A 27093-nucleotide genomic window follows, 5' to 3' on the forward strand; every position below is an offset into this window, starting at 1 on the left:
TATCGCCACAGGTTGAAATGCAAATGTTACAATTTACGTTCTCGGACAGCATAAATGCTGTCTGGGTTGCCCTCATCAAATAAAGACTTTATTCTCTTTCCGCTTGACGACTATTATTATTTACGAGATATGAAACGATGGAAAGAGATTAATATCTTATGAATACTCAACAAAATTATGAACTCACGTCATCTTGCTAGATGAAGAATAACAAGGACGCAGTTACGCGTTTCAACGACCGTTACCGGAAAGCATATTAAATCGCAACCAAGATGGCGTACACCGCGCGCACAGGGACTTGTCAAAATGATTGGACGAGGAGCGCGCCACTCTCGCAGACATGCGCATTATTATCGATGGGATTCTGCAATGGCAAACCTGTTTTATTGGCGGCTTCTTTTGACAGCATTTGATTTAACTAGAACTGAAATATAAGTGTATGTAATACAAACGAAACGTGCTCGTGTAACATCCTAATTTTAATCTTAACAAGATTCCACCGACAAACGGGGACGTCTGATTGAATACGATACGACTTGAATACGCGCCACATGCGTATGCACATAAGAGTGCAAATCGCTTTTGTCATCGTCATTGTTCCGATAGTTCAGTTTTCGTTGCTTGATGTTGGTTGTTATTTTAATTTTTCGTTCAATGCGTTCTATCGCAAGGAAATGCATTTAACATGGTTACAGAAGGCGATTGTTCTTGCACCGACAGCACAGAACCATCCAATGTAACGTCTTTGCGTTCGGATGATGTTACGTCAGCCAGGAACCCTGATGCGAATCTTTGCAGAAAAGCGACAGACAAAGGAAATGACGTCGTCGAGGAATCGAAAGGTGCACATCTTTTAAATTATCAGGCTATCCGACAACCGGATATTCTTTTTCTACAGATTTTTTAACAAAAATCTAATCGCAATCTAATGCTTCGTCTGACTTCCGGGTTAATGCCGGAATTTGTCCTTCATGAATTTGTTTCTGACGTTTCGTCATGCAACCCGAAAGCCAGGTCGAAGATTTCTCCACATCACGAAGGCCTAAAAGATCATGTAATCATAGTTGTTACTCATTTCTATGTTTAATATTTGCAATTTTTTTTTTTTATAAAAATGCTCCCTGTGCAGATAAGCACAAACATTCTCCTAATGCGTCGCCAGGCACGAATTATCATGCGACTGAGGTGGCAAAATCGCTTCCAACGAAATCGGATCGTCAATCGCAGCAGAACAGTTCGAAGAATCCGCACCCGACGACTACTACTTTACAATTCCCACCGAGTTTTCCGTGCCTCTGTCACACTCACAAAATGTAAATGTCTGTCTCTCTGTTACGTTGACCGAGATATATTTCTTAAAATAGATTTGTCGTTTCAGCAACGGCTATGTTTTGCCGGTGAAACTCCAGGAAGGTATGTACAATAACGATTGTACCTTTGTAACGATGTGTTACTTAATTTTGCTGTAGCACATACCGGATGTAAAATATACGTTTTTCCTAGAACAACCGCAATCGAGACCGTTCTGGAGCCGTTTCAAGTGGAAACAGCCAAAGAATGTGTATTGCGGCAAGGAGAATAAAATGTACGAGATAAAGCTGAAACAAACTCAATGTTCTCACTACGCCAAAGTGCGAGCGAGCAGCGCGTGTAAACAGCAACCCGATCCGACCCGTGAATTTCAGTCTTTTGTCTGTTGCGACATATCAGACGGGATACCGAGTAAGAACGACAAGTCCTACGATCTTCTCGACAAATCGAAACTGCCCAAGCATCAAATGAAAACGAGACCCAAGAAGGAAGAAGCCGTGGAAAAGATCGAGATTTACTACTTCGACCATGGGAACTCCGCGTGAGTGTAATAATAATTGTTTCAATTCAATACTTGCACACACACAGAACGATCCCAAATCTGACTAACAATATTTCTGTGAAGATCTCTTGCAATACTTTTGGCAAATATTAATTTCATAATAAATTTTGTAAGAATAGTTCTCACCTTATTTATCGATATTACCGTATCGTAAAAGTCTATCACATTGTATAACGCAATTAAAACGCGATATTCCTTGCAGATATTATCAAACAACCGATTGTCATCCTGTGTTAACTACGGACAAGTGCGCCGAAAAGACAGACCAAGCGGCGACTCGCTTCTGGGCGGAGATCTTCGGCACAATTCACATCGGCACCGCATTCATCATGGCTTTCATCCTGCAGCTTCTTCGATTCCTGCTCTACAGTGTGATCCGGCCCCTGACAGTGGGCATATTGCAGCTGATAGCGGATTACTTCGTGAAACCTCTACTGTCCATCGTGTTCAACGCTCTCATACAGCCGATACTGATATTATTTTACAACATCGCTATGTCGCTGAGGGATCTTTGCCAACCGATAGCCGAAGCACTCGGTCTCTTTCTCAGGGAGATAGCGAATCTTTGCGCCGCGATCAGACTCGTGGAAGTGAAGCACGTTCATACACCGACCGTTGCTAGCACTTGAACTTGTAGGTAGCAGTGGATAGTGATGTACTACAAAATATCTCGAGAGTTGTTACAAATATCTAACGAGAGGTAAGTAAATAATCATTTGGAGTGATTATTTCATTTTGACTCGAATATCGCTGAAAGTCAGATTAAGAGCTTAAGACTTGCAATAAAGTGTCATTAACGGACAGAAAAGGTGATTCGTCTCCGAGGAAGACCGCGACTCTCTACGCTGCGTGGAGTCGTCGAATCTTGAGCGAAAAAAATTCGTATCCTCACTTGCGACTTGTCACCAATAACACATGCCTTAACACCAGGTATATATTTGGTATTATTTTAACTTTACAATATTATTGTTTCATTTTTTACAGAACAAATTATCTCTTATAGCAACTAACTTTGTCAATAATAATCAATACTCGTTCTTTGTCGCACTTTCTCTCTCTCTCTTTCTCTCGCACATTCTCTCCCTCTCTCTCGCGTATATATCTTACTATTTAATAAATTATGTACAATCTCACAAACAACAAACGGAGGAACCTAATTACATCATGTAATTGTTCACACTTCGCTATATACAGGTACTACTGGTATCGTTTTCCTTGTTTTTTTTTCTTTTTTTTTATAGAATCGCCGCTCTCTCTCTCTCTCTCTCTCTCTCTCTCTCTCTCTCTCTCTCCAGCTATCCTCGATCCTGCCAAACATGCTGACGGCATCACAATCTGTATTCTTTCTTTTACGCGTAGTATCTATAAAAAGGAAAAGAGGAGAAAGAAAACCGAACGAACAAACGAACGAATCGCCTATCGTCACCTAGTCTCAGGAACTGCAACCTCTGCTCGCTCGCTACGACGCATCGCGATCTAGGTGGTGGTAGTGGTGGTGGTGGTAGTGGTAGTTGTGGTCGGAGTCTCCTGGATGGCTAAGGTCTGCGAAGGCGCGGATGTCGAGTCACCTGTAAGCAGGAAAGAATCGATAATATAAAATCGAATATTTTTATTATCTCTCCACGGCGAGAGGCGGATAAATGTAGCCTAAATATACGCCTAATGCATGTAATCGGTTTCGCTCCTTAATCGCGCGATTGATTCCACCAGAGAGAACCTTCCCGAGTGCGGTAGGCCTCACCGGAGAGTATTACGAGCCGCACGCAAACCGCAAGTTTAACTGAGCTGACTTAATAACGATGAGAAGGTTCCCTCCTCTTGCGTAGGACGAACGCATAGCTCGCGATCGATCGCACGAATAAAAACATTCTTTCGTTCCTAAACGCGACTAGCTCTCCCAGGATCTCCCGATGCCGAGCATATTGCGTAACCGGCATCGATCAATACCGCCGCCGGTGGCGTAAAACTTACCCAAGAGAGCGGCCTCTAAATCCCCCAGGATTTCCGTTTCCTTGGGATCTATAAGGTTGAAGCGTTGATTGAGGAGCGTGAGGTGGGCGAAAACACAATTGAGGTGAGCGTGCAACCCCAAGAGCGCCACCTCCCTGAAGTGGCAGTGGTAAATGTGTGCCACCACGTGGTACAGTAGCCGCAGGATCTTACGCACTATGGACTCAAATGAGCTTGGAAACTCATTCGCTGGAAAATATCGCGACACATTAATTGTTATTGCTCTCGGCGCTTAATTACACTTCAATTGACCCGAGTAGAATAAATTTTAGATTAATTATGATTGATTGTGTCATCAGCATTAATTTTTTCAACAAACTTGACATATTTAAAAGAGCATGCATAGTATCGGGAAGTTTAATAATTCTTACCGTATTTTGTAGGGAATATAGTTTCATCGCTAACAGTGCGTTGCGTAAATGTCATAACGTAGTCTATATATTGTGGTGCCGCCACCCTCGTCTTTTTTCCCTTCTCGTCGAACCACAGATACGTTCTGAAATGATAAATCAGTTGTCAGTTGTTGTTGTGACTGATCAATCGGCCGTTTCTAGTGCGAAACCACAGCAGCGGTTGTACGACGGTAAATAGTTTGGTTCAATCTTTAAAACTTCATCAATCAATGTGCTACGTTTAAATCTTCAAATCTCAAATTCCTCGATTCTTTCGTGTCGCGTTACGCTTTTAAATCAGGCTTAAGATAAACCATTCCATTGATGTAGGTAGTAACGATCTCGAAGATGGAAGAAACCAACAGCTAATATAGAAACTTTATACCTATCGGTATATTCCGAAGTAGAAGAAGAGGAAGTGCGTACCTTAAGCCGGGACCAGTCATGTCGGGGCAACCTGTCATGGTGCAGAACTCGGATATCGTGCCGTAGACGAGATTAATGTGGTCAAACAGTGCGAGGGTGTGCGATGCCAGCCACTCGTTGTAATCCAGGCCGGGTGGTAGATCCACGAGCATCCTCAGGTCCAACTCCGGCAGCTGCCTCTCGAGGGCTGCCTCCTCCAGGTACAGTTTCGGATCCTCCGTGGTTCCCGCATCCTTCTCCTTTCGTCTGGCTTTTCTGCAATGACGAAACAATCGCGCAATTAGCGAGAAACTCAACTCGAGGCTCACGACGATGATCCTCGTAAACGCTTAAGCCAATCAAGCAAAATCACGAGTATCACGCGTCTAAAAGTTTGTTTATATATGTATGTATATATATATATATATATGTACGCATAAAAAACATAGCCACAGCCTTGCGTAAGTTCAGTAGGTACGTTGTGCGAAAAATCAAATTCATCGCTAAAAACTCATTGTCGTAAAATGGGGATTTCCTTGTAACGAAATGAACAGTTAAATGTACAATAAATATCTCGTTTCAATGTATTCGCGCATATATCGGTTAATTCACGTCGAAGATTCCAGTTTCTCCTCGACGCTTCTCGATCGACTACGCCGATTACTTTCACGCGCGTTCGGTTAATCGCGAATAACATCCTGTATATCACATTTGATAAAAAAAAGAAAAAGAAAGGGCGAAGAGATCGCTTTTACCGTATGATCAAGCAGAAGAGAGATCTAAAGATTACATAAAACTGACAAAATGATGGTGAGCAATGAGTTTACGCGAAGATCGCTCGCTCAATCTTGTCGTGTGCTGTGTAAGTTAGATTTAGAGACGATGCTATCGAATTGTAATCGTCAAGAGGAAGTCTTTGAAGCAAGTTGTCGGTGAAACTTCCGAGAAGCTTTTCGCAAAATACATTGTGGAGCACGCTAATCCGCGGTCTCCAGATCGACCGGAACTGATCGAACAGAGAGTTTCGTCATTAAATGCGACCAACACTGCGTCATTAATTAGATTAGCGAATTATCGGAATTGTACGATCACCGACTCCGACTTCAATTTGCCTTTAATCTATCACGAGCCGAGCGCCGTGTTCTTGATGGAGATAGATCGGCTCCTCGTGCGCAAATAAACACCGAATGTTTCGGATGATGATCTAACAATTTAAATATCCTTTCATTGCAGCTCGAAGTGTGCCAAAATTATTGAAAACGCGGAGGTTCGGTCGAAACAAATAATGGTCTAAACGCGACTCAACACAACTGAGTCGTGGGAGGGAACTGTAATCCTTGAAGATACAGAAATCAATACAATTTCAACAGATTCGACAAAGCGTAATCGTCAGTGGATCCATAATAAATGCGAACAGTTGCAAATACGACAGGATCATACGTAACAATATCAAACATCAAGAAAACAAACTGACAAGTCGCAATCGTGTAAACCGAACGAATGCTAACATATATAATTCACAGAGAAAAAGTATTCCAGTCTGCTGCTTTGTTTTCTTGTATGTGTGTGTGTGTGTAAGAGAGAGAGAGAGAGAGAGAGAGAGAGAGAGAGAGAAAGAGAGAGAGAGAGGGAGGGAGGGAGAAAACAAAACGTAAGAGAGATACACTTTTCGCATCGAGCTCGTTTAATATGTAGCAGCCGGCGTCGCACATTTAGCTTCCTGCCAGTGAAAAATGCAATTACATGCAATAACGATAGCAGCGACGTTCAGCCATGTCTACACGATCCAAAGCGCTTAAAACTTCCTCTAGAAAGCACATGCTCCTGGAAAGAAGCTGCACATCTCCGCATATATATGTATGTATACGTAGAAAAATTGGCACAAGACGGTCAGACGAGTACGTGCAGATTCACGTCGCTTATAATCCCGCACGCTCTCTTGATCCGCACGTCATAACAATGATAATCGTGAATTCGCGAGCGCTGCGCGATATTCCTCAGGTGCAATTTTTCACACGGTGTATATGCCAAATATTTGATTCTGCCGCGATCCTCAGCCGCGTCCCGAGCGAAAATACGTCAAAATGCAGCAAAATGCCGCGCGCAAAATGCCGCCGCGCGGCATTTTGCTTCTTCCGAAACACGCATACATATCGTAGCGGCTCGGTCCGAGAAGCCACGTCACGTAAACGAAACAGGATAAACACGAGCGGTGATAATCCCCGAAAATCGTCATCACCCTCCTGTTCGGTACGTCGCGCGTTCCTCGGCCATTTCGCTACGAATATGGCCCCACTGCTGTGTGTAGGACGAGAGAAGTGGTGTTCCTTCGATATACATAAATGTATATATATATTTTCTGCAATTTCCGAACACGCTCGGCTTTCCAGTCACGAGAGAGACTTTGTCCGCGGCAGTTTCGTGTGTGATCGTTACTTTAGAGCGTACTGTGCGCTTCCATCTTAACAATCCAAGGATATTGGCACATATTTAACTATCAACAGGTACCATTAATATTTATCAAATTTCGACTAGCCGGTGTTCCACGGCACCAATTTACATTGAACAACGTCATCATCACTCTCGACCGCGCCGTCGCGGACTGCCGTCCGGAATAGCGACTAATGCGAGTTGAAACGAATTTATCCTCTCCCGAGAGAGAGAGAAAGAGAGAGAGAGAGAAAGAGAGAGAGAATGCCGAATATTTATTATGTACAACCAGGTGGAATATTCTCTCGCGTCCCTGTTACATCGCGGCGGGCGACTTTCGCAGCGCGCGTTGTAGTGATACAACGTACATAACATACCAGGGCTCATACAAAAGACTCGAATAAACTATGTAAGTGATCGAATTGCTCGAACAGTTCGACGAAAGAAATCGATCGAGCCACCGCGATCGCGATCCGAGATCCCCGCGGGTGATCCTTCGCGGGGAACGTTCGAAACGGATCTTGGGGCAAGATATTCTTCTCGACAACCTAGGACAAACAGCGCTCGTCCATTCCTTCTTCACGGATCCTTTTCGTCATCGGCTCGCTTAACAGTTTCTCGCGAACAATTCCAACTGCTCGGACGCACACACACCCGCCCGCAGGAGGACATCCGCCGCGACCTCGACCTGGCCCGTCGAGTCCGAACTGTTCGAGTCGTTCGACCAAAGCGAGAGCCGAGACTCCCGAGAGCACTATAATATACATAATCATCTACACGATCGTTCTGGCGGGGAAGTGGGAACTCACGCGACTAGTTCGCCGAAGAGCCTGATCTTCCTGTGGCAGGTGTCGAGCAGGGAGAGGCGCGAGGAGGAAGCGCTCGAGCTGCCGGCGCCGGCATCGGCGGCGCCGTGATGAACCGGCGTCGGCGGCGCCGAGACGGTCGTGGCCGAAGAGGCCACCGCGGCCGCCGCGGCCGCCGCGGCGGCGGCGGATGCGGACGCGGAAGCGGACAAGGGCTCCCGGAGGACGGTGACGGCGCCGCGCGCCGGTGAGCGCAGCATCGTCGTCGTCGTCGACGTTGTGATCGTCGTGGTTGAGGACGATCTCCTCGGCGCACCGCCCTCGTGCCCGAGGATCCGCTCACGCACGCTGGGTAAGCACCAAATCTTGTTCAGTTGTCATCGAACGCCGGGCCAGCCGAGGACGCCGGGACGACGTTCGTCCGGGACTCGTCGATCTACGCGCGAAAACGCCCGCGCGAATCTTCTCTCTTTCTCTCGACCTCGACTTCGACCTCGACCTCGACGTGGGGAGCGACTCTTCCTTCGACTCTTGGAGGACGGAATTCTCGTCCCGAGATAGCGCGTCGGGATTGCTTTCACGCACCTCGAGGATCGCTCCTTGCGGTCCTCCGGTTGTTAGCGAGCGGATGGAGAACAGTCACGATGACCGTTCTTCTGGTCTTCGACGGACTTGTACGAAGGGTGACTTGTGCGAACGGAGAACGCACGGTCGGTCGAGCGCTTAACGGGACTGACATTCGTTCAGCTCGCGTGGACAATTCGACTGCTCATGCATCTTGAGTCTCCTGACAATCATAAGATCTCTTACTCGGTGCCGTAGCAGCGCAGGACAATCGGTCGTCGCTTAATAACCATACACCTCCTCGGTCGCGCATCTGTATATTCCTCCCCACCTCTGTAATTCGATTCGAATATTCTTCCGACAGAGGCTGTCCTCGGCGGGAACGGTTCTCTACAATTAAAAGCTCAACTAATTGCGAGCCCGCGCGGCTTGCTACGTGCTCATCGTCTCTTATCAGGTCTGGAAATGCGTGAGCGGCACGATGAGACGTTCGATTTAATCGGCTTGCGGGAAGACGGGCGAGGCTGCGGAAGACACTCCTCGGAGGACAATCGGTCTTGTTTACGAGAACGAGCGCGAGAGAACGGTCGCCGTCGATCTGGAGCAAAAGTCGAGAGCGTACACGTTGCGATTACCGGTGACTTGCGAAAACGAGCGAGTTCCGCCGCGAGTCGAGAATGCACACGCGCGCGCAAATGTCACGGTCTTCTCTATGTACATTCATCGAATCTTATATAATGGTAGTGCACATACATACATCTATGCAGCATCTTTAACAGTCGCTCCACTGTCGCATTTTCGCATCGTGTCATTTAATCACTTAGTATACAGGGTGTCTCGAGTCGAGCGTGCCGTTGCATAAGCTCTATCTCGAGACACGTCGTTTGTTACAAGGTGCCCCGATCGATTCTATTTTGGCCGACCGAAATCTCTGATTCACCTCACTCGCCTATATACTTTCCTCGTTGCGTTCACGAACGCACATGTACGCGATAACCCAGTTCCCGAAAGATATCGAGGCGACAAACTCGCGACGCGACAGCTCGGGAAAATCTGGCGGCGCGCCAGGAGCTCTCGCGAGCGTTCATCCGAATTTTTCTGTCTTCGAAAATCGCACGGGAGAGATACGCGATAGGGACGCGAGGGAAAATTTTTATTGTCGCCTCACGTAGAGAGAGAGGGGGAGAGAGAGAGAGAGAGAGAGAGAGAGAGAGAGAGAGAGAGAGAGAGAAAGAGAGCGGAGAGTTAACTACGTAGAAGGGTAAAAAAACGAAGCAGCTCCCGTCTTTCGAAATTAAAACGATACATCCGTTCTGTTTCGTCTTCCGCATCTGCTCGATAATCTGCGGTTTCCGGCGACGCAAAGTAGACCGTAAGAAGAGACGTTTCTCTAGGTTTGACGCGTTCATGAACGCAAGCGACGGAGCAAAAACGGAGCAAAGTTGTATGTCAGAAATTTTACCTCGCGGATTCTGGTCCGCTCGACTGAGGAAGAAATGGGTCGCGGTGCTCGAAGTTCGCTTTTCCCCTCTTAATAACTCATAATCGCGGCCGCTCCAAGAGATTACGATGATAATGGAGCCGGAATTATAGTAACAATAGCAATAGCAACAACAGCAACAACGAGAATTACGATGATGGGGCAGTGGACGCACTAGTGGACGAGCTATCGACCTAGTTATCCGGTCGAGCGTGAATTCGAGTGTCGGTGCATTGTGAAGTAAACGAAATGGAGCCAAGTAGCACCGACCATACGGAGCGCCGTGACATGTGCGTCCTTGATCGTGACCCGGACGAGGTCACGTCGGTTTTCGTCCAAAATTGAGATCGCGTCTAAGAGAGCGCAGGCCAAAAGCGTGTAATGGCTGGTGGGCGGAGGAGCGAGATGGCAAATAACGATTTTCTCCCTTCGAGTCGCGACAATTTTCCTCGCCGTCGAGAACGCATACATTGTATCACATCCTCTCGATCGTCTTCGAGAGAAGTCGAAGACTAACTGCGAAAAATAATGATTCTCGTCCGCGCGAGACAATTTCTTCTCGATTCAATTCGTGAAGGAATCATTCGATCGCGTGCAAGAAGAGCCGCGTGACGGCGCGTGAGTCGCGCGGGAACGCGTTTTTCCGCAACTCCAGGTTGAAGGTAAGGACGTGAGAGCGCAATCGGAGGTGCTATTCAGGTCGGGGAAGAGCAGGATACAAATTTAACCCTCGACGGTTACCGCCAGCCTCATGGATCTCTACTAATTGGATCTGAGTACTAATTGGATCGAGTGTTTATAACGCGGCTGGAACGATCGTATACATACGAGTTATCTTCAGTCTTAGGGCGAATGGAACGCGCGTTGGGAACGCTCGGCGATCTATTTCGGGAACATCTCGTAGTACACGGTGACGTTCATTTTTATTCGTTGTGATCTAAGCGACTCCGTCGCGATACCTGCCGAGGGTAAAATTCAGCCGCTCTCCGTTCTCTCGGGTCTGACAGGTCAAATTCGTTACAGTCAGCCCCTCGACGTGAATCCCGAAGGATCGCGCGGGTAAATAAGAGACTGCCACCCCCCCTCTTCTTATTTCCAAGACGTACTCGACAACCTGGTATTTCTTCGGAAAATTCCCGAAGAATTCAGGCGCGAAAGATGCAGCTGCGCCGCGCGTTTCGCTCTATGTGACTTTTGCTTCCTGACGTCTTTCGAGATTATCCTCATCTATTATCCCTCCCTTTTTTCTTATTCATCTATCGCTTATATAATAATATTCAATTCAATCTGCGATTCTCGACGCTTCAATAATTCTCGCATTCTCCCCTTTCTCTTTGCACTATTCTTATTCATTTCTCTTATTCATTCGCGTGTATAAAATAGTAATTTAATCGGATCTTACATTTCGCTGAGAAGAATCCAATCAGACGTATAGAATTACCTGCAAGTAATGATTATCGTTCTTTCCCTAAGGCAATTATCACATTGATCTTGCAGCTGTAATTTGACCGGAAGGGGTTACAGAACTATTATTTTTAACTGTTCCGCTAACATATCGTCTAGTAATTTTGTTCTGTAACAAATTTCCATCGAAATCGACTATCAGTATGAAGAGAGATATATCATAGGTAACGCATGGTGTGAAAACTCTTGCGTGACATACACGTGAACAGAGCCATTTGAGCCATTTTAGTAACTCGACGCCAGTCGGAAATTTGATATTTTTCAGTTTTGTGTTGAAAAATCACTCTTAGTGATATCGGCCATTTTCAATGTTACTCGACTCGTCTTTTCATTTCAGCTTGTTATCGCGTACCAACGAAATTATATATTACTTGAATAAAGATCGATTCGACAAAGCTACAATCGCTATAAAATTATCATCCAACGAATCGATTCGTCGCTACGTACATTCATCGAGCGCCCTCGCAAGAGTATTTCATAAATTAATTATCAATGCTTTACGAAAATTTAGTTATATGCGTCTCTCATTTGAAACTAATCCGCGGCGTGTCCGCGTCTCATCGAGACTACAAAGGGGAAGACAAAGCTGCGAGTGTTTCCTCGCGAGATCATTGCGCCCGCAGGCGCAGTATCCTTCACGAAGGATGCGATTCATTCTTTCTTTCTTTCTTTCTTTCTCTCTCTCTCTTTCTCTCTCTCTCTCTCTCTCTCTCTCTCTCTCTCTCTCTCTCTCTCCCTCGCTCGCTCTACCTATGTGTTTACCCTTCTCCCGTGCCGCATCGTACTGTAGCCGACGCTGCGGCACTTCCATCCCTTAATCTAATCACAGACGCAGGACGGAACGGACCGCGCTGCATAGAGTCGAGTCGTGGACCGTCAAATCATCAGTCGTCGTCGTCATCGTCCTCGTGACCATATGAAAGGAACGAGCAACGAGAGCGGGGAAAGAGAAGCTTTCTCCTTCGCGGCGAGCGGCTTCGCCGCTCACGAGAACGCGGAAAAAGCACGAACGGAAGAGAGATGACGAGGAAGAGACGGCGGGAAGAGACGAGACGCGGGCAGCGATGTCGGTTCGCCGTTTCGCGAACTTTCTAAACGCGCCGCTCCCAAGTACCGAGGTAGTAGCTGTCGTGATTTCCTGTGAGTTCGCGAGCCGCCCGCGGTTTCTCGCGCATTTCGCGGTCGCGAGTCGACCTATGACCCCTCTTCTGCTTCCTCTTCGTCGTCTGCTTCTCCTCCTGCTTGCTTCGCGTGCGGACAGACCAAACCAGATGACCTGCGCGACACTCGACCCACGACGCGCCGTCGTCGAGCGCACGGACGCGACTGCGAGATCTTGCGGCCATCGCCGCCAACGCCGTCGTCGGAGGTCGTCGCGAGGCGGCCGACCAGTCGCCATCGCCGCCGCCGCCGTCGTCGTCGTCGTCGTCGTCGTCGTCGTCGTCGTTGGGATGTGCCAAAATGTAGCACAAATTGAGCTCGTATCGGACCGCGCATCCCAATTGACCCTCAACCTCTCTCGAATCGAAACTTTCGTCCGGAAAACGAAGACACGTGGCGGTCATCCTACGACCTTCCACTTGCGCTTTTTTTCTTCAGATGTACACGTTGCGTTTCTGTGTAATTATTCATTTAATAAGGTCCTCGGAGACGGACTCAAACGTGTGTACTAATCGCGCTAAGTTCGAATTGCAGATGAAATGCCAGAGGCTATAACGCGCGACTTTAAGAATCGAGCACGCACGACGGGTCGCAACTTGACCCGCGCGATTTTGTGCATCGACTCTCTCTCTCTCTCTCTCTCTCTCTCTCTCTCTCTCTCTCTCTCTCTCTCTCTCTCTCTCTCTCTCTCGCGTACACATGGGACGTACACTTTTCTCCTCGTTGCCGCTTGTTCAATTATTCGACTACATGCACACGGCCAAGCTGCACAATGCACTAGTAGCGCATGTACGTTCCTACCCGGTGGTCATTTATACCGAGAGCCGTTTTCGTGAGGGGCCACGAAGTCGTGGAGTATTAATACAAGCGCAAACTTATGGACGCACGTTGATCGGAGATGTGACGTCTCCGAGGTCGTAAGAGCTGATGGAAGGGCTCGCATTCGCATGTGACCTCGGTGCCGATTCGCCGCGACGTGAATTTCTCACGGTGTAAAAAGGTGACTATGCGCTATATTTATGCGGGATGCTCGGCGAGTTGGTGTAAAAATAGAACGGCACCATCGTCGGGTTTGGAGTCGCTATATTTAGAAGTATCGACGGCCTAAAGTAGAAACGTTGCATTTTGCACGTATGCGCGTCGTCACTTAAAGCTAACCGTACGCAGCGTCCCTTTTTTTCTCTCGCAATTACAGCACGCCCGAGTGGCGGCTAGTTTTCCTCAATGAACAAATTATTTATAGCGAGCAGCTATAATCGATCGATTCACGCGGCAACCAAAAATACCCGGACCGATTCGCGACACTGACAAGTAAATCTCGGGGAACGTCAGACGCCGATTTGTTTCCAATTTTTTATAGTTATCTTTTATATCAAAATATGAAGAAATCTGTTATCATTTTTAGCTTAAATTAATTTTTTAAATTTTCCCCGAGGTTTTTACTTGTGAGTAGCGGCTGCCCGGCGAGCCAGCGACGACGCCGATGCGATTTCTCCCGAATGTGTCTCGCTTCCGCAACAACCGAAGCGTGTTGAGCAAAGCTTCAAAAGCGCAACGCGTTCTCCGTCGCCTTCCTCTCGACATTTTATCTTACGCGCAAGCAAGATGCACGTGTGAGGTGCAAAGTGCGTTCCGCTTTTGGTCAAGAAGAAGCGTGAAAGGCGCGGCTGAAGCGAATAGGAGCCCCAATGCGCATAGGTATACGCAACATAAAGGTTCTACTCCGAAGGGCGCGCGCGCGCGCGCGAGAGAGAGAGAGAGAGAGAGAGAGTAGAAGACGAAGAGAACAGAGAAGGGGTGAGCATCAGGGAGGGCGGCAATGCGACGGTGGTTGCGCCAACACAGCGGCGTGCGTCGGATCAGCTGTGAGTCGGGTAACTCGAGTCAGCTGACTGTCGGTCGGTCGGTCGGTCGGTTGGACGGACAGACGGACGGACGGACCGACAAGCGGACCCGCGGCACTTACCAGCGGGGAGGAAACGGAACACGGTGCTCCGACTCTGCGACAATCAATATCCCGCTCCGTTCCCGCAACCTCTCCCCTTCGAGAGAGAGAATGAGAGAGAGAGAGAGAGAGAGACGCTTCGCGTGCGCGTCGCATGCACACACTCCCTCATCTTCATCAATCTAACATCTCCGGCAGTAAAAATCAAATTCGGATATATCGACGTCGAAGGGTTCTGTTAATTAGGTCCGAAATGAAGTGCCGAATTGAGCGTTTCTATTTATTCATTGGGGGTTAATTTAAAAACTGGGGATGATATTCCACTTTAGGCCGTCGAGGGTGCTCTCTTGTGTTCCCTTTGCTCTTTTTCTCTCTCTCTCTCTCTCTCTCTCTCTCTCTCTCTCTCTCTCTCTCTCTCTCTCTCTCTCTCTCGAGCTTTTATCTTTAAGAAGAAAAAGGGTTAAGCTCAGTCGACCCGTTCTGTTCCCGAAGTGGAAGTGAGTTATGGGTCACGATGTCCCTTCAGTACGACGGGATTATCGATGGTACACCGTGGCGATCTGTCTCCTCCCCGAGTTTCCCACCGATGTCAGGGGGGGTCCCATGAGGTACTTAGGAATGTCTCCGAGCTGGATTTTTCCGAGTCAGTATCGCGAGCAACTTGACGTGGCACGCTTGTATATTTTATCGAGCAATTTGTCACTGCGGAAGTACGCGACAGTTCCGCTCGGATGCGCAGCGGTCCGCTATCAATTTTAAGACGGATAAATCCGGTTGTGTCTTCAACTTTGAGAAACGACGGAGCGCGAGTTACACGCGTCTTACGTTCGATGACGGGAGTCACGCCACACGGCTTTTGCTGTTTCACATTTCTCCCGTTGCGAGTAAATCGAGTTCCCGGCGAAACTCGCTGACCGAGGATTCACAAGAAGGCGCACGTTGCCCTTAACGTTTTCGTGAATGTATACGTCGCTACAAAGGAAGAGAACTATATGTTACCAAGAGCGGCCATTACATCATCCGGAGAACGGCTGAATAAGAGTGATAAGAGACACCTGGATAATCCACGTTGGACCACGTTGTCGTGGGAAATAAAACGAGGTTGTCCGAGATTAGAACACACGTGGCGGATCCAACAAGGCTTTTTAAGGGGACTGGAGGGTCAGATTAATGAAAAATCGTGCTTGTTTTTGATAATATTTTGTGACGAATTGAATAAGTGTGCAAGAATGAAAATTTTAGATATATTTAGATATAAACATATGAAGAGTAGAAAAATTTTCTTTATTATCAAATACTCATATAAATATACGTCCACTTAAATTTCAAGCGCGTTTTTCTCGAAATTTTATTGTTCAACTCTTTGCAATGATTTCTCCGAGACTGAGCTTCGTATCGATTTGAAATTTTAAAGCAATAATATTTGTTCATCTGGCTCTCAGATGAACCATGGACAATTACGTCAAAATATTTCATTTCGAGATATTAATTTTTTTATTGTAAAAGAACTGAAAAATTTGGATTTTTTCCTAATAATAGCTGTCATTTTGTTAATTTTGTTCGATTTCCTTTTTGTAGTGGTTCACCGCATAATGATAAGCCTCCTCAAGATTTCTAGCTAAAATTCGCTCTGATCGGACCATCGAGAGCCGAGATATTACTGCAAAAACGAAAATTTGAAAAAAGAAGGAGAATATATTTTAGCTATATATCTATGAGTATTTGTTAACAAACGAAATTTTTCTACTCTTCACATGTTGTATAAATATACCAAAAATTTTCATTCTTGCACATTTATTCAGTTCATCGCAAAATATTGTCAGAAACAAGCACGATTTTTCAGCAATCTGACCCTGCAGTTCCCTTAAGTCCTCCGCGGACTGGATGTCGGCAAAGTAACAGTTAAAACCGAGACTTTCGGGCGGGAAAACGCTTGAGCTTGATCTCGCGTGGGCAGAATTTAACCGAGATCGTGATCACGCGGCAGGATACCCGGGAGATCGCTCCTGCTGGAGTAATTATCAGGACAAACGACGACCAGGAAAGAGAGAGAGGGAGAAACAGCGAGAGAATGAGAGAAGAGTAACGAAGGGCTGAAGAATGGCGGAAGAAGAGGGCGGCTTGCTCGCCATCGGGGGTTGGCGCCAGACCCCGTCGGACGCCGGCTGGTGCCGGGATGCTCTCTTCTCTAGGATTACATCCGAAGGATGCGGATCGATGGACGAATGGCGCCTCGAAGGCGCCACCCCGTGACGTCATGGCGCGCACCCCATCGACAAACATTTCTCTCGCATTTGTTTACCTGCCATCGTACGCCACCACCCTCGAGAGGGCGGTTCACCAAGGAACTCTCGGACTCCGATCTCTGTCGACGACGACGACGCCCCGAACACGATCTTCCGGCATAATTTACGACGCATTGACGTTTTCGCTTCTATTTCTTCCCTATCAGCGACTATTAGTTCACCGCTTTATTTTCCTCTCGCGTGGAATTACTCGCTTCACGCGGAGCTAAAGTTCAAGCTGAAGACAGAGGGACGCCTCCAGAGAGACAGAGAGAGAGAGAGAGAGAGAGAGAGAGAGAGAGAGAGAGAGAGAGAGAGAATTTTCCCTATGCTTGCGCAGAAAACGCGTAGAAAATTGAGAAAATATTTGCTCTATGTGCGAGTAAGATATCGAACATGAAGGGTATGAAAATACGGTATTTTCCACAGCGACGGAGAAATATAGATTTATCAGCTGCAGGCGATAACTTAACATTAAGGATAATTAATTTTGCTCCGGTAGAATTTATACGATCCTTATTAATTCTTCTTCCCGGAAATATGCGAGAGGTGCTCGTGAAATAATTATGAAATGTGCATATATAGATCAGTACCTGCAGTCGCACGCAACCAAATGGGTTATTTTTGTTCTCCCGGATTAGGTATACGATCGGCTCGTGTGCGAACCATTTCCGCACGGAGAGCGGATTTTCCCTGTCTGTGGTGCGTCTGTCAACCGATTGTATGGTTTGCGGTCAGTTCGCGGCTCCCGCAAAACCGGGTCCTCCTCTCGTCTCGTCGCGTCTTCCCGCCGGAAGTCCATTAATCAGATCGCGTTTCACGGTTCTCGCGAAAGCAACCCTCTTCCTACGAGGCCGTGAGTTCGGGATGAATCGAGTGTCGCCGGTGTCTGACGGCCCTCGGCACCCCGTGCCAACACGGGGTGAATTTTTAACGGAGCGACACGTTCGCGCGCGCGTGCAATCACGCCGCAAAAAGAAAGCACAACACGTGTATCGTGAACCGCGTGAACTGAATTAGTGACTTTTTCCGGGATAATCGATCCCGCGCGGATCTCAAGGCAAAGGTCAGGAGGTTAAACGGAGGTTAAATTAACTACGACAGCGCGAACCAGCGATGGACGAACGAAAACGGAGGGGCGATGAGGGGTAGCGTTACCGCCCGCGCCGTCGTGACATTTGTCGCGTGGTGTCAATATCGCCGCGTTAATCAACCTAATGAAGACGCGTGCGCGCACGCGACAGAGAGCGGCGGCATGCATTCTCGCGCGGGCGAACGTGCGGGCAAGCGAAATACCCCGTGCCGTTACATTTTATTTCGCTTCAGAACGCGTGAATTAACCATCAACGGCCGTTCGGCTTTTGGGAAGCGGACGCCGTGCTATTACCGCGTGTGACGCGCCGTGTGACTGCGTCATCCAGCGACGCGGATCGTAATAAATCCCGACGGCGTTCGTGTCCGTCTTCTGTCGTGCAGCGCCTATTAAAACACCGGCGCTAAAAGCGCGGTGCAAATTGATCTCCCCCGTGACGGTGGGCGTTTAATTTTAGCTCTCGTTGTTTTATCACCGCACCTTTAACAACGAAAGGAGGAGGAGGAGCGAGCGGAGAGAGGGGGGAAGAGATACACACCCGTTCATCAGGTGGACAATTTCGCGCGATCGAATTTGCCTCGATCGTCCCGGTCGAACGTCTGACTCGGGGAATCCTGCAGGCTGCAGGCAGGCGCTGCTTGCTTTTCCCTTCATTGATCGCAGACTGACACTTGCGATTTTTCGTGCAAGCGTCCTCTCGAGCACACAAACCGCGCAACATGGTTCGTGATTTGCGGCGTGGCTCGATCGAGTGCGCGAATGTCATTAAAAATCGTGGCCGAGTCATCATCGTCGTCGTGCATCGTCTTAATTCTGGCTTCGATCTAGTCGCACCGAGGCGTGAAGCTTGCCCATCCAATAGCACCTCGTCGGACGCAAATATTGACTCAACCTTAATTGTATGCCGTGCCATCAAAGTTCAGGATGAGACGCGGACGCGCGCATACATATATAATATAATATATATATATATATATATATATATATATATATGTACGCAGTATATACGAGTCGATGGGAACCGGATTTTATCAGATATTGACGCGTCTGAATCTTAATTCGCCGAGACTTTTCGATTTTAGGCCGCCTTGAAACTTAAATACACCGGCGGCTAATTAAGCTGTCGATAGCTTGCTTCGAGGTTTCGAGGTGGAAATTGCCCGTGAGATAAGGTTCACTACATGTGGACAAGTGAACGTACGACATAACGCGCAAAGAATGACTAATTAACCGCCGCACCGCGGCGTCACCGATGTTTGATCGTTTTACATAAGGCACGTATTTTAACTCTTTCTCTCTTTCCTCCTCGTTTTCTCGTTAATCAAACATTAACGTTTTAATTTGACTCCCGTCAAGATCGAAATCGACGTGTAATTGTGGACGAGTGAGTACGCACGCAATGTGTTTCTTTCTCATCGTCGGAGGGCGCCGTAAATTTGGTATAACGCGGAGTCCGCGGAGCCAGGTTCGAGAAAAAAATTCATCAAGATTCATGCACTCATGAGAGAATAATTGTATTCGCGATTACTTTAGCACAGGCGTGCGTGGAGCATAATTTTGCATCTCGACATCAATTATCCGCAGCGACATTCCTCACCGGCGCGGTGTATAAAACGCGATTACCTGTTGAGGTGTTATCCTCATTTTCACGCGCGTTACGACCGCCGGATTAAACAAATAACGCATCGTCGCGGCGCGTTAAAATTGCGCGTATCCGCGTTAAGAAGACGGTGTGTGTGTGTGTGTATGTGTGTGTCTCGTAGCTGCGGCGTTGACGAAATGAAAAACCGAGTGCTACGAGCACCCTTGATGAATTTCGAAAGCTACGACGTTGTACCGCGGCCCCTTAACCACGTCGTCGAGCTGCGCGACCGTAGGCACGTGCTGCACAACACGTCGCGCGGCGCACACGTGTCCGCAACGTAATTACGTCACACGGATACGCGAGCAAAGCACGACACAGCGACGACGGTGACTACGAGAGCCTAGAGAGTGCATCCTTGGAACGTACGACAGCATGAAAAACTTGCCCCGGCCGGCAGGAGGGGGAGAAGAAGGAGGACAGAAATATTCTGCTTGTGGTCGGCACACGGAACATAACCGCGTACTTTCCCGTGTCGTAAGATTATCTCGTTTCAAATAGATCGAGTCTCGTTGTGCGATAAGTGCGTGAGTTCGATTTTTAGCGCTGAAGATACCGAATCGACTCGAGAGAGGCGACTCGCCCCCGGTGACACTCAAAGTCGTAATAAGACCGCGCGTAGCGTCGCTCGCGAAGGTAATACGTTGAGATTGCTCGCGTTAAATACCGTCGCAACATCGTCGTCATCGCTGTGGTTAGCGACCGCGGGTAGCAAGCTGTGTAAACTCGAGAGACCGCCGCGCCGCGGGAAACAGTCGTCTGATAAAGAGTCTTATTGTGTGGAGTCGTATTCGTGCACGTATGTACATACTCCCCTTCCCACTCCCCTCTCTTTTGCAATCGAGATATCTCTCCCCGAGATTTACTCTCCGTGAAATCGCGACGGAGACCGTCGCTTTCGTTGCTCTACCTCGCATCGTCTCAATTTCCCGTATTCATTGCCTCGCGATGAATATTTCGTATCCGAATCCCGTCGAAGAGAACGGTGAGAGGTCCTGACCAGTGAGTCAGTTCTCCTCTCACGGAAGCGGTTCCGTCGGCCGATAAAACGATTTCCGGTATTTTCATGGATACCGAGTCGTCTCCTCCCTCGTGAAGTAGGCTTCTCGTGCGTGTGTTCCATTTGCGTTCCTCGCCGTATTGCTCACCTGGAAAGACCTCACCTCACCAAACGACCAAAAACGCGCACTATTCCTCGGCCTTCGAGAGTTTTTTTCGAAGTATGCGATTAGAATACACCGCTCGTTATCGCAAGGTATCGGTAACGCATAGATATCGTGCAATTAAAGTTAAAGGTGGCCTTCGTGCGCGCGGGTTTCGTAATCATGTGAAAAAAGGAAATCGCGTTTGCCTCTCTGCGGCAATTAACGGACTGTTGCAAATGGCATTATTAATTCGCAATGTGACGTAAGGCCGGATAAATTGCTGAAGGATGAGAGTCTCGGATATCGCGGTTTCTCTATAATCGTTCGTGCGTCACCTCGCCAGCGATTTCGCGATATTGTCGGGTCGTTTTGACACGAAAAGACTATCGCCTGTCGACGATAACAATGAAGTGGCGTATCTCTACCGAAGATAACGACGGCTTACTTAAGACCTGCGTCGTAGAACAATGATGCGCTCTCGAGAAGGTGCTACGCGTGTTCTTTCGTAACGCACAGTGGCTCGCACAATCGAAAATCGACCGCGTGATGATCTCGGTATCGCGATACACCCACGGAAGGAGAATGCGTCGCCATGAAGATACGTTCCAAATATTCGAGGACATAAAATAAAAGATATTCCGATAACGTCGAGTTCTGGGAAATAACGCCAGCGAGCAAATTTCTCGCTCGAGGCGTCATCTTTTTATCAATATAGCCGTCCCTGAGAATTGCACAACTACATCCTTGACAACATTTCCGAGAAAAAAAAACGACGCGTATTTTTAAAAGCAACAAGGACACTCATTGGTCGTGCTGATTCGAGTCGCCCGGACGACAATTTCAACAGCAACAGCACCATGTGTCACCGAGCGACCGCTCTCGATCACGCGAATCACTGTGTGTGCATCGCGTGCGAACACGTGAACGTCTTCTTCTTCGGGCCAGCGCACGGCGAAATTGTCGAGACGCCTGGCGTCGTTTCTTGCTGGGAACGAGAGGAACGCTACGCGCACATCGGAGCACCGACATCGCCGTCGGACACGTACACGAAGAGAGAGAGAGAGAGAGAGAGACTAGGTTCGCGCGACGTCGGTGTCGTCGCGTCGTGGCGGGACAAACGCGACAAACTGACCTGCAGAAGCACGTGACGGTGTCCTCGACGTCGATGGGGAGTGACGGCTCGATGGCGGAGTACTTGAGGACCTTCCTGCTGCCCAGACCGAACATCAGGATGAATGCGCGGTGGTACCAGGGGGACGTGGGCAGGTGATCCGCCGGGGGCATAAAAGAACGTCGACGGCAGGAGAGAGAGAGGAGAGAGGAGAGAGAGAGAGAGAGGAGAGACAAACGACGTGCGAGGAAAGGGAAGTGAAACGAGGAAAGAGAAAGACAGAGCGAGGGAGAAAGTGAGCGAGAGAAAAAGAGAAAGACACACTCTGTTCCACGGCTGATCGGACCTACCACTCGGCCAGCCGCCGCCAGGCCAGCAACGGAGCGCAGACTGACATAGCCGTGTTCTCCATCAGGCAGGCAGACAAGCTGGCAGGCCAGGCAGCCAGGCAGGCAGGCAGGCAGGCAGAGGCACGCAGGCAGGCAGCCACCGTTCGCCAGGCCAGGTACCACCACCGCGCGATCATCCACAACGTCGTCCTCTCCTCGCCGCGTCGCGAGTAGATAGGGAAAAAGCGGAAGAGAGAGGGAAAGACGCGGATATATCGTCAGGAGGCGGGAGAAGGGGGACAAGAGGACCCTCCGCTGTGTTCGGGAGGAACGCAGAAGGAAACTGCCGCGAGCGGAGGAAATCTAGAGAAAGAGAAAGAGAAAGAAAGAAAGAGAGAAAGAGAGAGGTAGAAAGGTGGAGGACAAGGAGAAGGAAGAGAGGGAAACGGAGAGAGCAGCAGGGGCTTCTTTTACAGAGGCAGGGTTTAGCCGCGAGTCGCTCTTTCCTTCTCTAATAGTGTGTAGCCGTTTCTTTCACCTTTTCTCTCCTCTCGCTCACGTCCTCGTCCTCGCCGAGTCGCCCTCGTCATAATGCAATAACGACCTGACCGAAACGAAGCCGAACAAGTTCTCCGCCTATTAAAGCGTTGCTGCGCAACATGAAGATCGCTTGACGACGACGACGACGACGACGACGACGACGACGACGACGCTTTTCGGGCTCGCCAGAGTGCGTACCTTCTCTGACGAAGTTGTCTTCCTGGTGACACGGAGAGAATCGAGTTGTTCGAGCGAACCGAACAGCGAAAGCGCGAACGATACAGCGCGATGGACGAGGAGGAGAGGCTATTGTCCTGCGAATGTACTCGCCTTGAAAACGTCAGATGTTTCCTCGCTACGGCTTCCTCGCTCCGAGCTCGATTTCTTTTCCCGACGATACTGCGCCTCTCAAATAATTAATGGGTGATTAAAAATAGAAGATTCCTAGAGGAAGTTTCAGCGATAAACAATGCGCGGCATCATATTTTTCAATCAATAAACTCTCGATGAATCCAATATTGCGTCCTTTATGTACGAAGTTTTATTGTCTGTTTAATTTCCCGAAAAATTCATGCGTTAAGATGGAAACTGATTATTCCGATTAAACCGATTATTCCGTATACCGAAATGGTCGAATGTGTGATTTGTGTTTGTATGAGATAATGTAATTTTCCGGGCAAAGTTGATATTAAATTAAGCTGGAATTTGTTATTACTTGCCGGAACACTCAGATATTGGAATTACCGAACACAGCTGACACACATATATGTCAGAAAATATGAAACAACTGGTCAGTTTTGACCCGATTTCCGCCGTCTGAGGGTTAATCAATAAAATACATAAAAGTTTAATCACCGATGAGTTGCCGGCGGGATTTGCTTCTTCGGACTCGTTGCCTTCATGTCAATACGTTCGTTCGCTGTATACGAGCAAATATTGGATATTTTCAGACGAGCGAAAACGTGAGAGGAAGAAAAAGAGCGGTTTGTGCACGTGAAGATTTCGTATAAGCTACCGACAATCTCGCATCAAATAATCTCGCATGGGTTGCGATTTCTGTACAAACAGCTTTTCGCTTCTCTTTGTTGGTCAAAGACAACTCGACATCAGCAACGTGAATCCATCAATGAAAAGTATGCCGAATATGTTTCTCGTCCCGATCGCGAAGGTAGTTGAAGATGTATGTGCTTCGCCGAGCTTAGATGCCCGGATGTGTGTCGATTCGCGGATAAACGAAAGGCGACAATCGCGAATTCGCACGGACGGAAATCGAGCTGGCCGATTCCCAGTTACGTCGGTGTCGGTCTCAGTTCTTTAAAATAACAGACGACTACGATACACCGCGAGCGCGAAATGCAAGCAACGGATATACATATCGCAGCAGCATCGAGTACTTAATGTATTCCATCTGCACGAATAAATGCGCGATATACTGGTTCACGGGCTTCGTGTTGCGAATGTGAAAGGTGAAGGCCGTTCTCAATGCGTGTAACGTAATACCCTGACACCGGGTCTGGGTCTTCTAGGACTTCTAGTCCCCGACGAATATCGATCTTTCTTACGCACAATGGGTCTGCTTAGTGTCTACCGAGTGTCTCATTTCAAGCGAACTCGAACGGCGAAATCGTCGGCGAGTTCAAAGACGATTATCTCCGAATGAGATTGTCCGAGACGAGAAACTTCCATCGTCCGTTATCGTTCTTCCATCGACCGACCATTGAAATTCTGATTTCAACGTAAATTCAAGTCAAAATTCCCCGTTCATCCTCCCTCCTCTCTAAGCCTCGATTTCTCCGCGTCCGTTAGTGAAAATTAATCGTGTTCACGAAGATGCGAGCGTTCGGACGATGCGGAAACGCGCGATGATGCGCGCGGTGGTACGTACATTCGGTCGGGACGTATTGGTTATCGATGGAAAATACTATCAGGAACGAATTATAGGAAGACAATCCGACATTGACTCCGACATTGACGACGAGACCGCGCCGCAATCTGAATGGTCGGGACAGCGGAAAAACGGAACGCTGCCAAGAACGAAGACAGTCGTCATACCATAGCCGGTCTCCGTCAGTCAAGAGAGGAATATTGGCGCTAATTATGTCGATAGATTAAATAGATATCGAGATATACTGCATGGCCGACTCGTATTGCCCGATATACCGCCGTCAATTGCAAGCGAACGCCACGAGGAGACTATTATTAGCGCGCGTTAGATTGGGAAATAAGCGGCGACACGAGCGACGCTTAAATTCGCGATTCACTATCGATACTGTTATCGATCAGTGTTTCGGATATACGTATTGTATGAGACAAATTTATATATATATATATATATATGTGCTATATAACTAATATTGAATCTGCCACCAAGCGTCGCCAACACGCGATACATTTTTATCAAATCATCGGAGAATCGAAAACAGTTTGCTGATAAGTCAGAGACGTTCTGGATAATTCCAACGATGATCTAACAAGGAAACACCGCGTTTGTGACGCTTGATGAGAAATCGTACCTGTTTCACATTGCCCTAAAATTTCATCGTGTTGTTTACATAGTTATTATTAACAATGCTGCGTACAGGTAAGCTGTTGGTGAGGAAAAATGTGAATTCGAGGTATCTTTTCAAAGGTTTCTCTTGCGAACGATTTTTAATGCATAGGAATCGGCTAACCGTAAAACACGAATTTCTCATAATCTTTTCATGATTTTTTTTAAGATAAGCAAAAGCAAAGATGATTACTGTAACAGCGTTGTGTGTGTATGCTCATTTATGCATCCAAATATTTAAATGTGAATTTTATACAAAAACAAGACTAAACAGAGGGGAAAAAAGACGTTGGTTAAACAAAATACCTTAAAAGTCAAGAAGAATTACTAGACAAGGGGATGACTTTGCTTCTCTTGCTAATTGGTTTGGTGTTCTCGCAAATCTTAGATTTTTTTCGCGTCCGACGCGAAGTCGACGTATAACACCAAAGTAAGAAAATAGCCTGTATAATGTTACATCTCGAGATTCTCCATTAGTCCTTCTAGTTCGACGGAACACGTAAGGTTAACATGAAATCCAAATTTCGACTTGATAATCAACAATGATAGCAGTCGATAAAATACGCTTATTTTAATCTCTCCCTCCCTCTCTCCCTTCCTCCCTCCCCCCCCCCCTCCCCTCTCTCTCTATATATATATATATCTTGATATTTGAACAACGCGCTGGTGATATCGACCACTGATAACGAGCAGTCGTTGATATTCGTCGAAGCGAAGAGGGGAGACATATTCCGCGAGGCGCGATTATTTCTGCCCGCTCGCTCGTGAATCATCCGACATCTCCCCATTCACGAATATGCCTGCCAACGGAAGACGTCGGACGACATTATCGTGAAAAATGAGCGCGGATATAACGAAGAGGGTGCGGATGAATGTCAAGTAAATGTGACGTCGACCTGGACGTTTACGGAGCTGGAGCGGTGGACTAGCACCCCCTTCGGGAGTCCTTTGAGACGCTAGGATAAGAGCGAACGTATGTCACGATAAACCAACAACACGGCCCTTGTAATCGGCAACACGAGTATATACTAATATAATTATACTGTGGGAGGCCAGAGAAAAAGAGAGAGAGAGAGAGAGAGAAACGAAGAAAAACAACAGCTCGATTCGACCGTGTCGTGGGTTCAGCGATTTATCATCGATCTTCAACAGTGTTTACTTGTCTTTTTCCGTAACGCGCTTAATATAGGACAACACTCGAAAATTACGCATCGTATGTTTTTCGTTAAAATGGCCACTTGAACCGCACAGGAAAATAAATATTCAGATTCATAGCTTTTGACATTTATCATTATCGAGAAGATCATAATGTTCAGGTTCAAAATTCGTTCAGGGAAAGCGAGAGAAAGAGAGAGAGAGAGAGAGAGAGAGAGAGAGAGGGAGGGAGGGAGGGAGGGAGGGGAGGGAGGGAGGGAGGGAGAGAGGGAGAGAGAGAGATTTACGCGTCGATTCATTCCTGTGCCAAACTAACCTTTTCTAATTCATCGATCTGAGAATGTCGTGAAGTATTTTGGGAAAAGTCGAGAGCAACTTTGACTTTTTCGACCAATGATAAGCTACGGAGAGTTCCAGCTCAATTTTTCAGACGCTTTCATGGACTTGTATTCCACTCGCGTAACCGAAGCTCCCAATACCGGCGATAATAGCACGTAACGACGATATTTTACGATAAACGCGATAACTCTGTTTGCCCGGAAAAACGGGCGAGAAATGCTTACGTGCGATCACGAGCGATCCACCGGTCGGTGGTTAGCTGACGTTATCACCAAAAAAAATAGCGATAAAATTGTCCTTATCGCGGCTACGAAAGAGCGATTCAAATAAAAGACCATCGTTGTTCGCGTCTGTTTAATAATTCGGAAGCGAACGT

General features: G+C 47.6%; 2 protein-coding genes across 7 annotated transcripts in view; one reads left to right on the top strand and one right to left on the bottom strand.

Moving 5' to 3' along the window:
* LOC105181454 (uncharacterized) lies at positions 1 to 2724 on the top strand. Its single transcript, XM_011138219.3, has 5 exons — positions 1 to 842; positions 1130 to 1313; positions 1379 to 1413; positions 1504 to 1852; positions 2076 to 2724. Exons 1-5 carry the CDS (start codon positions 686 to 688, stop codon positions 2500 to 2502), a joined length of 1152 nt encoding a protein of 383 aa, XP_011136521.2. The 5' UTR covers positions 1 to 685; the 3' UTR covers positions 2503 to 2724.
* A 69-nt stretch (positions 2725 to 2793) lies between these two features.
* Positions 2794 to 27093, bottom strand: part of Mob2 (MOB kinase activator 2) — a 29925-nt gene continuing 5625 nt past the window's right edge. Inside the window, exons 1-6 of one of the 6 annotated variants that reach the window (XM_025300235.1) lie at positions 22157 to 22475; positions 21828 to 21905; positions 4702 to 4956; positions 4255 to 4379; positions 3845 to 4072; positions 2794 to 3441 (exon numbers count right to left, since the gene is read on the bottom strand). In XM_025300235.1, coding sequence (XP_025156020.1) covers positions 3350 to 3441; positions 3845 to 4072; positions 4255 to 4379; positions 4702 to 4956; positions 21828 to 21905; positions 22157 to 22332 — 954 coding nt within the window. In that variant the 5' untranslated portion in view covers positions 22333 to 22475 and the 3' untranslated portion in view covers positions 2794 to 3349. Of the gene's footprint in view, positions 3442 to 3844; positions 4073 to 4254; positions 4380 to 4701; positions 4957 to 7919; positions 8704 to 12538; positions 12760 to 21827; positions 22476 to 27093 lie in introns of those variants that run through there. The other 5 variants (XM_025300236.1, XM_025300234.1, XM_025300233.1 and 2 more) reach the window with 5 other exon arrangements.

The sequence above is a fragment of the Harpegnathos saltator genome, unplaced genomic scaffold, assembly GCF_003227715.2.
Source record: "Harpegnathos saltator strain DR-91 unplaced genomic scaffold, Hsal_v8.6 scaffold337, whole genome shotgun sequence".
In the NCBI taxonomy this organism is placed as follows: domain Eukaryota; kingdom Metazoa; phylum Arthropoda; class Insecta; order Hymenoptera; family Formicidae; genus Harpegnathos; species Harpegnathos saltator.

Coding starts and splice junctions, on each gene's coding strand:
- LOC105181454 (XM_011138219.3), top strand. CDS start 686: ATGGTTACAGAAGGCGATTGTTCTTGCACCGACAGCACAGAACCATCC. Junction 1,414..1,503: donor GCCGGTGAAACTCCAGGAAG/GTATGTACAATA, acceptor CGTTTTTCCTAG/AACAACCGCAATCGAGACCG. Junction 1,853..2,075: donor TTCGACCATGGGAACTCCGC/GTGAGTGTAATA, acceptor TATTCCTTGCAG/ATATTATCAAACAACCGATT.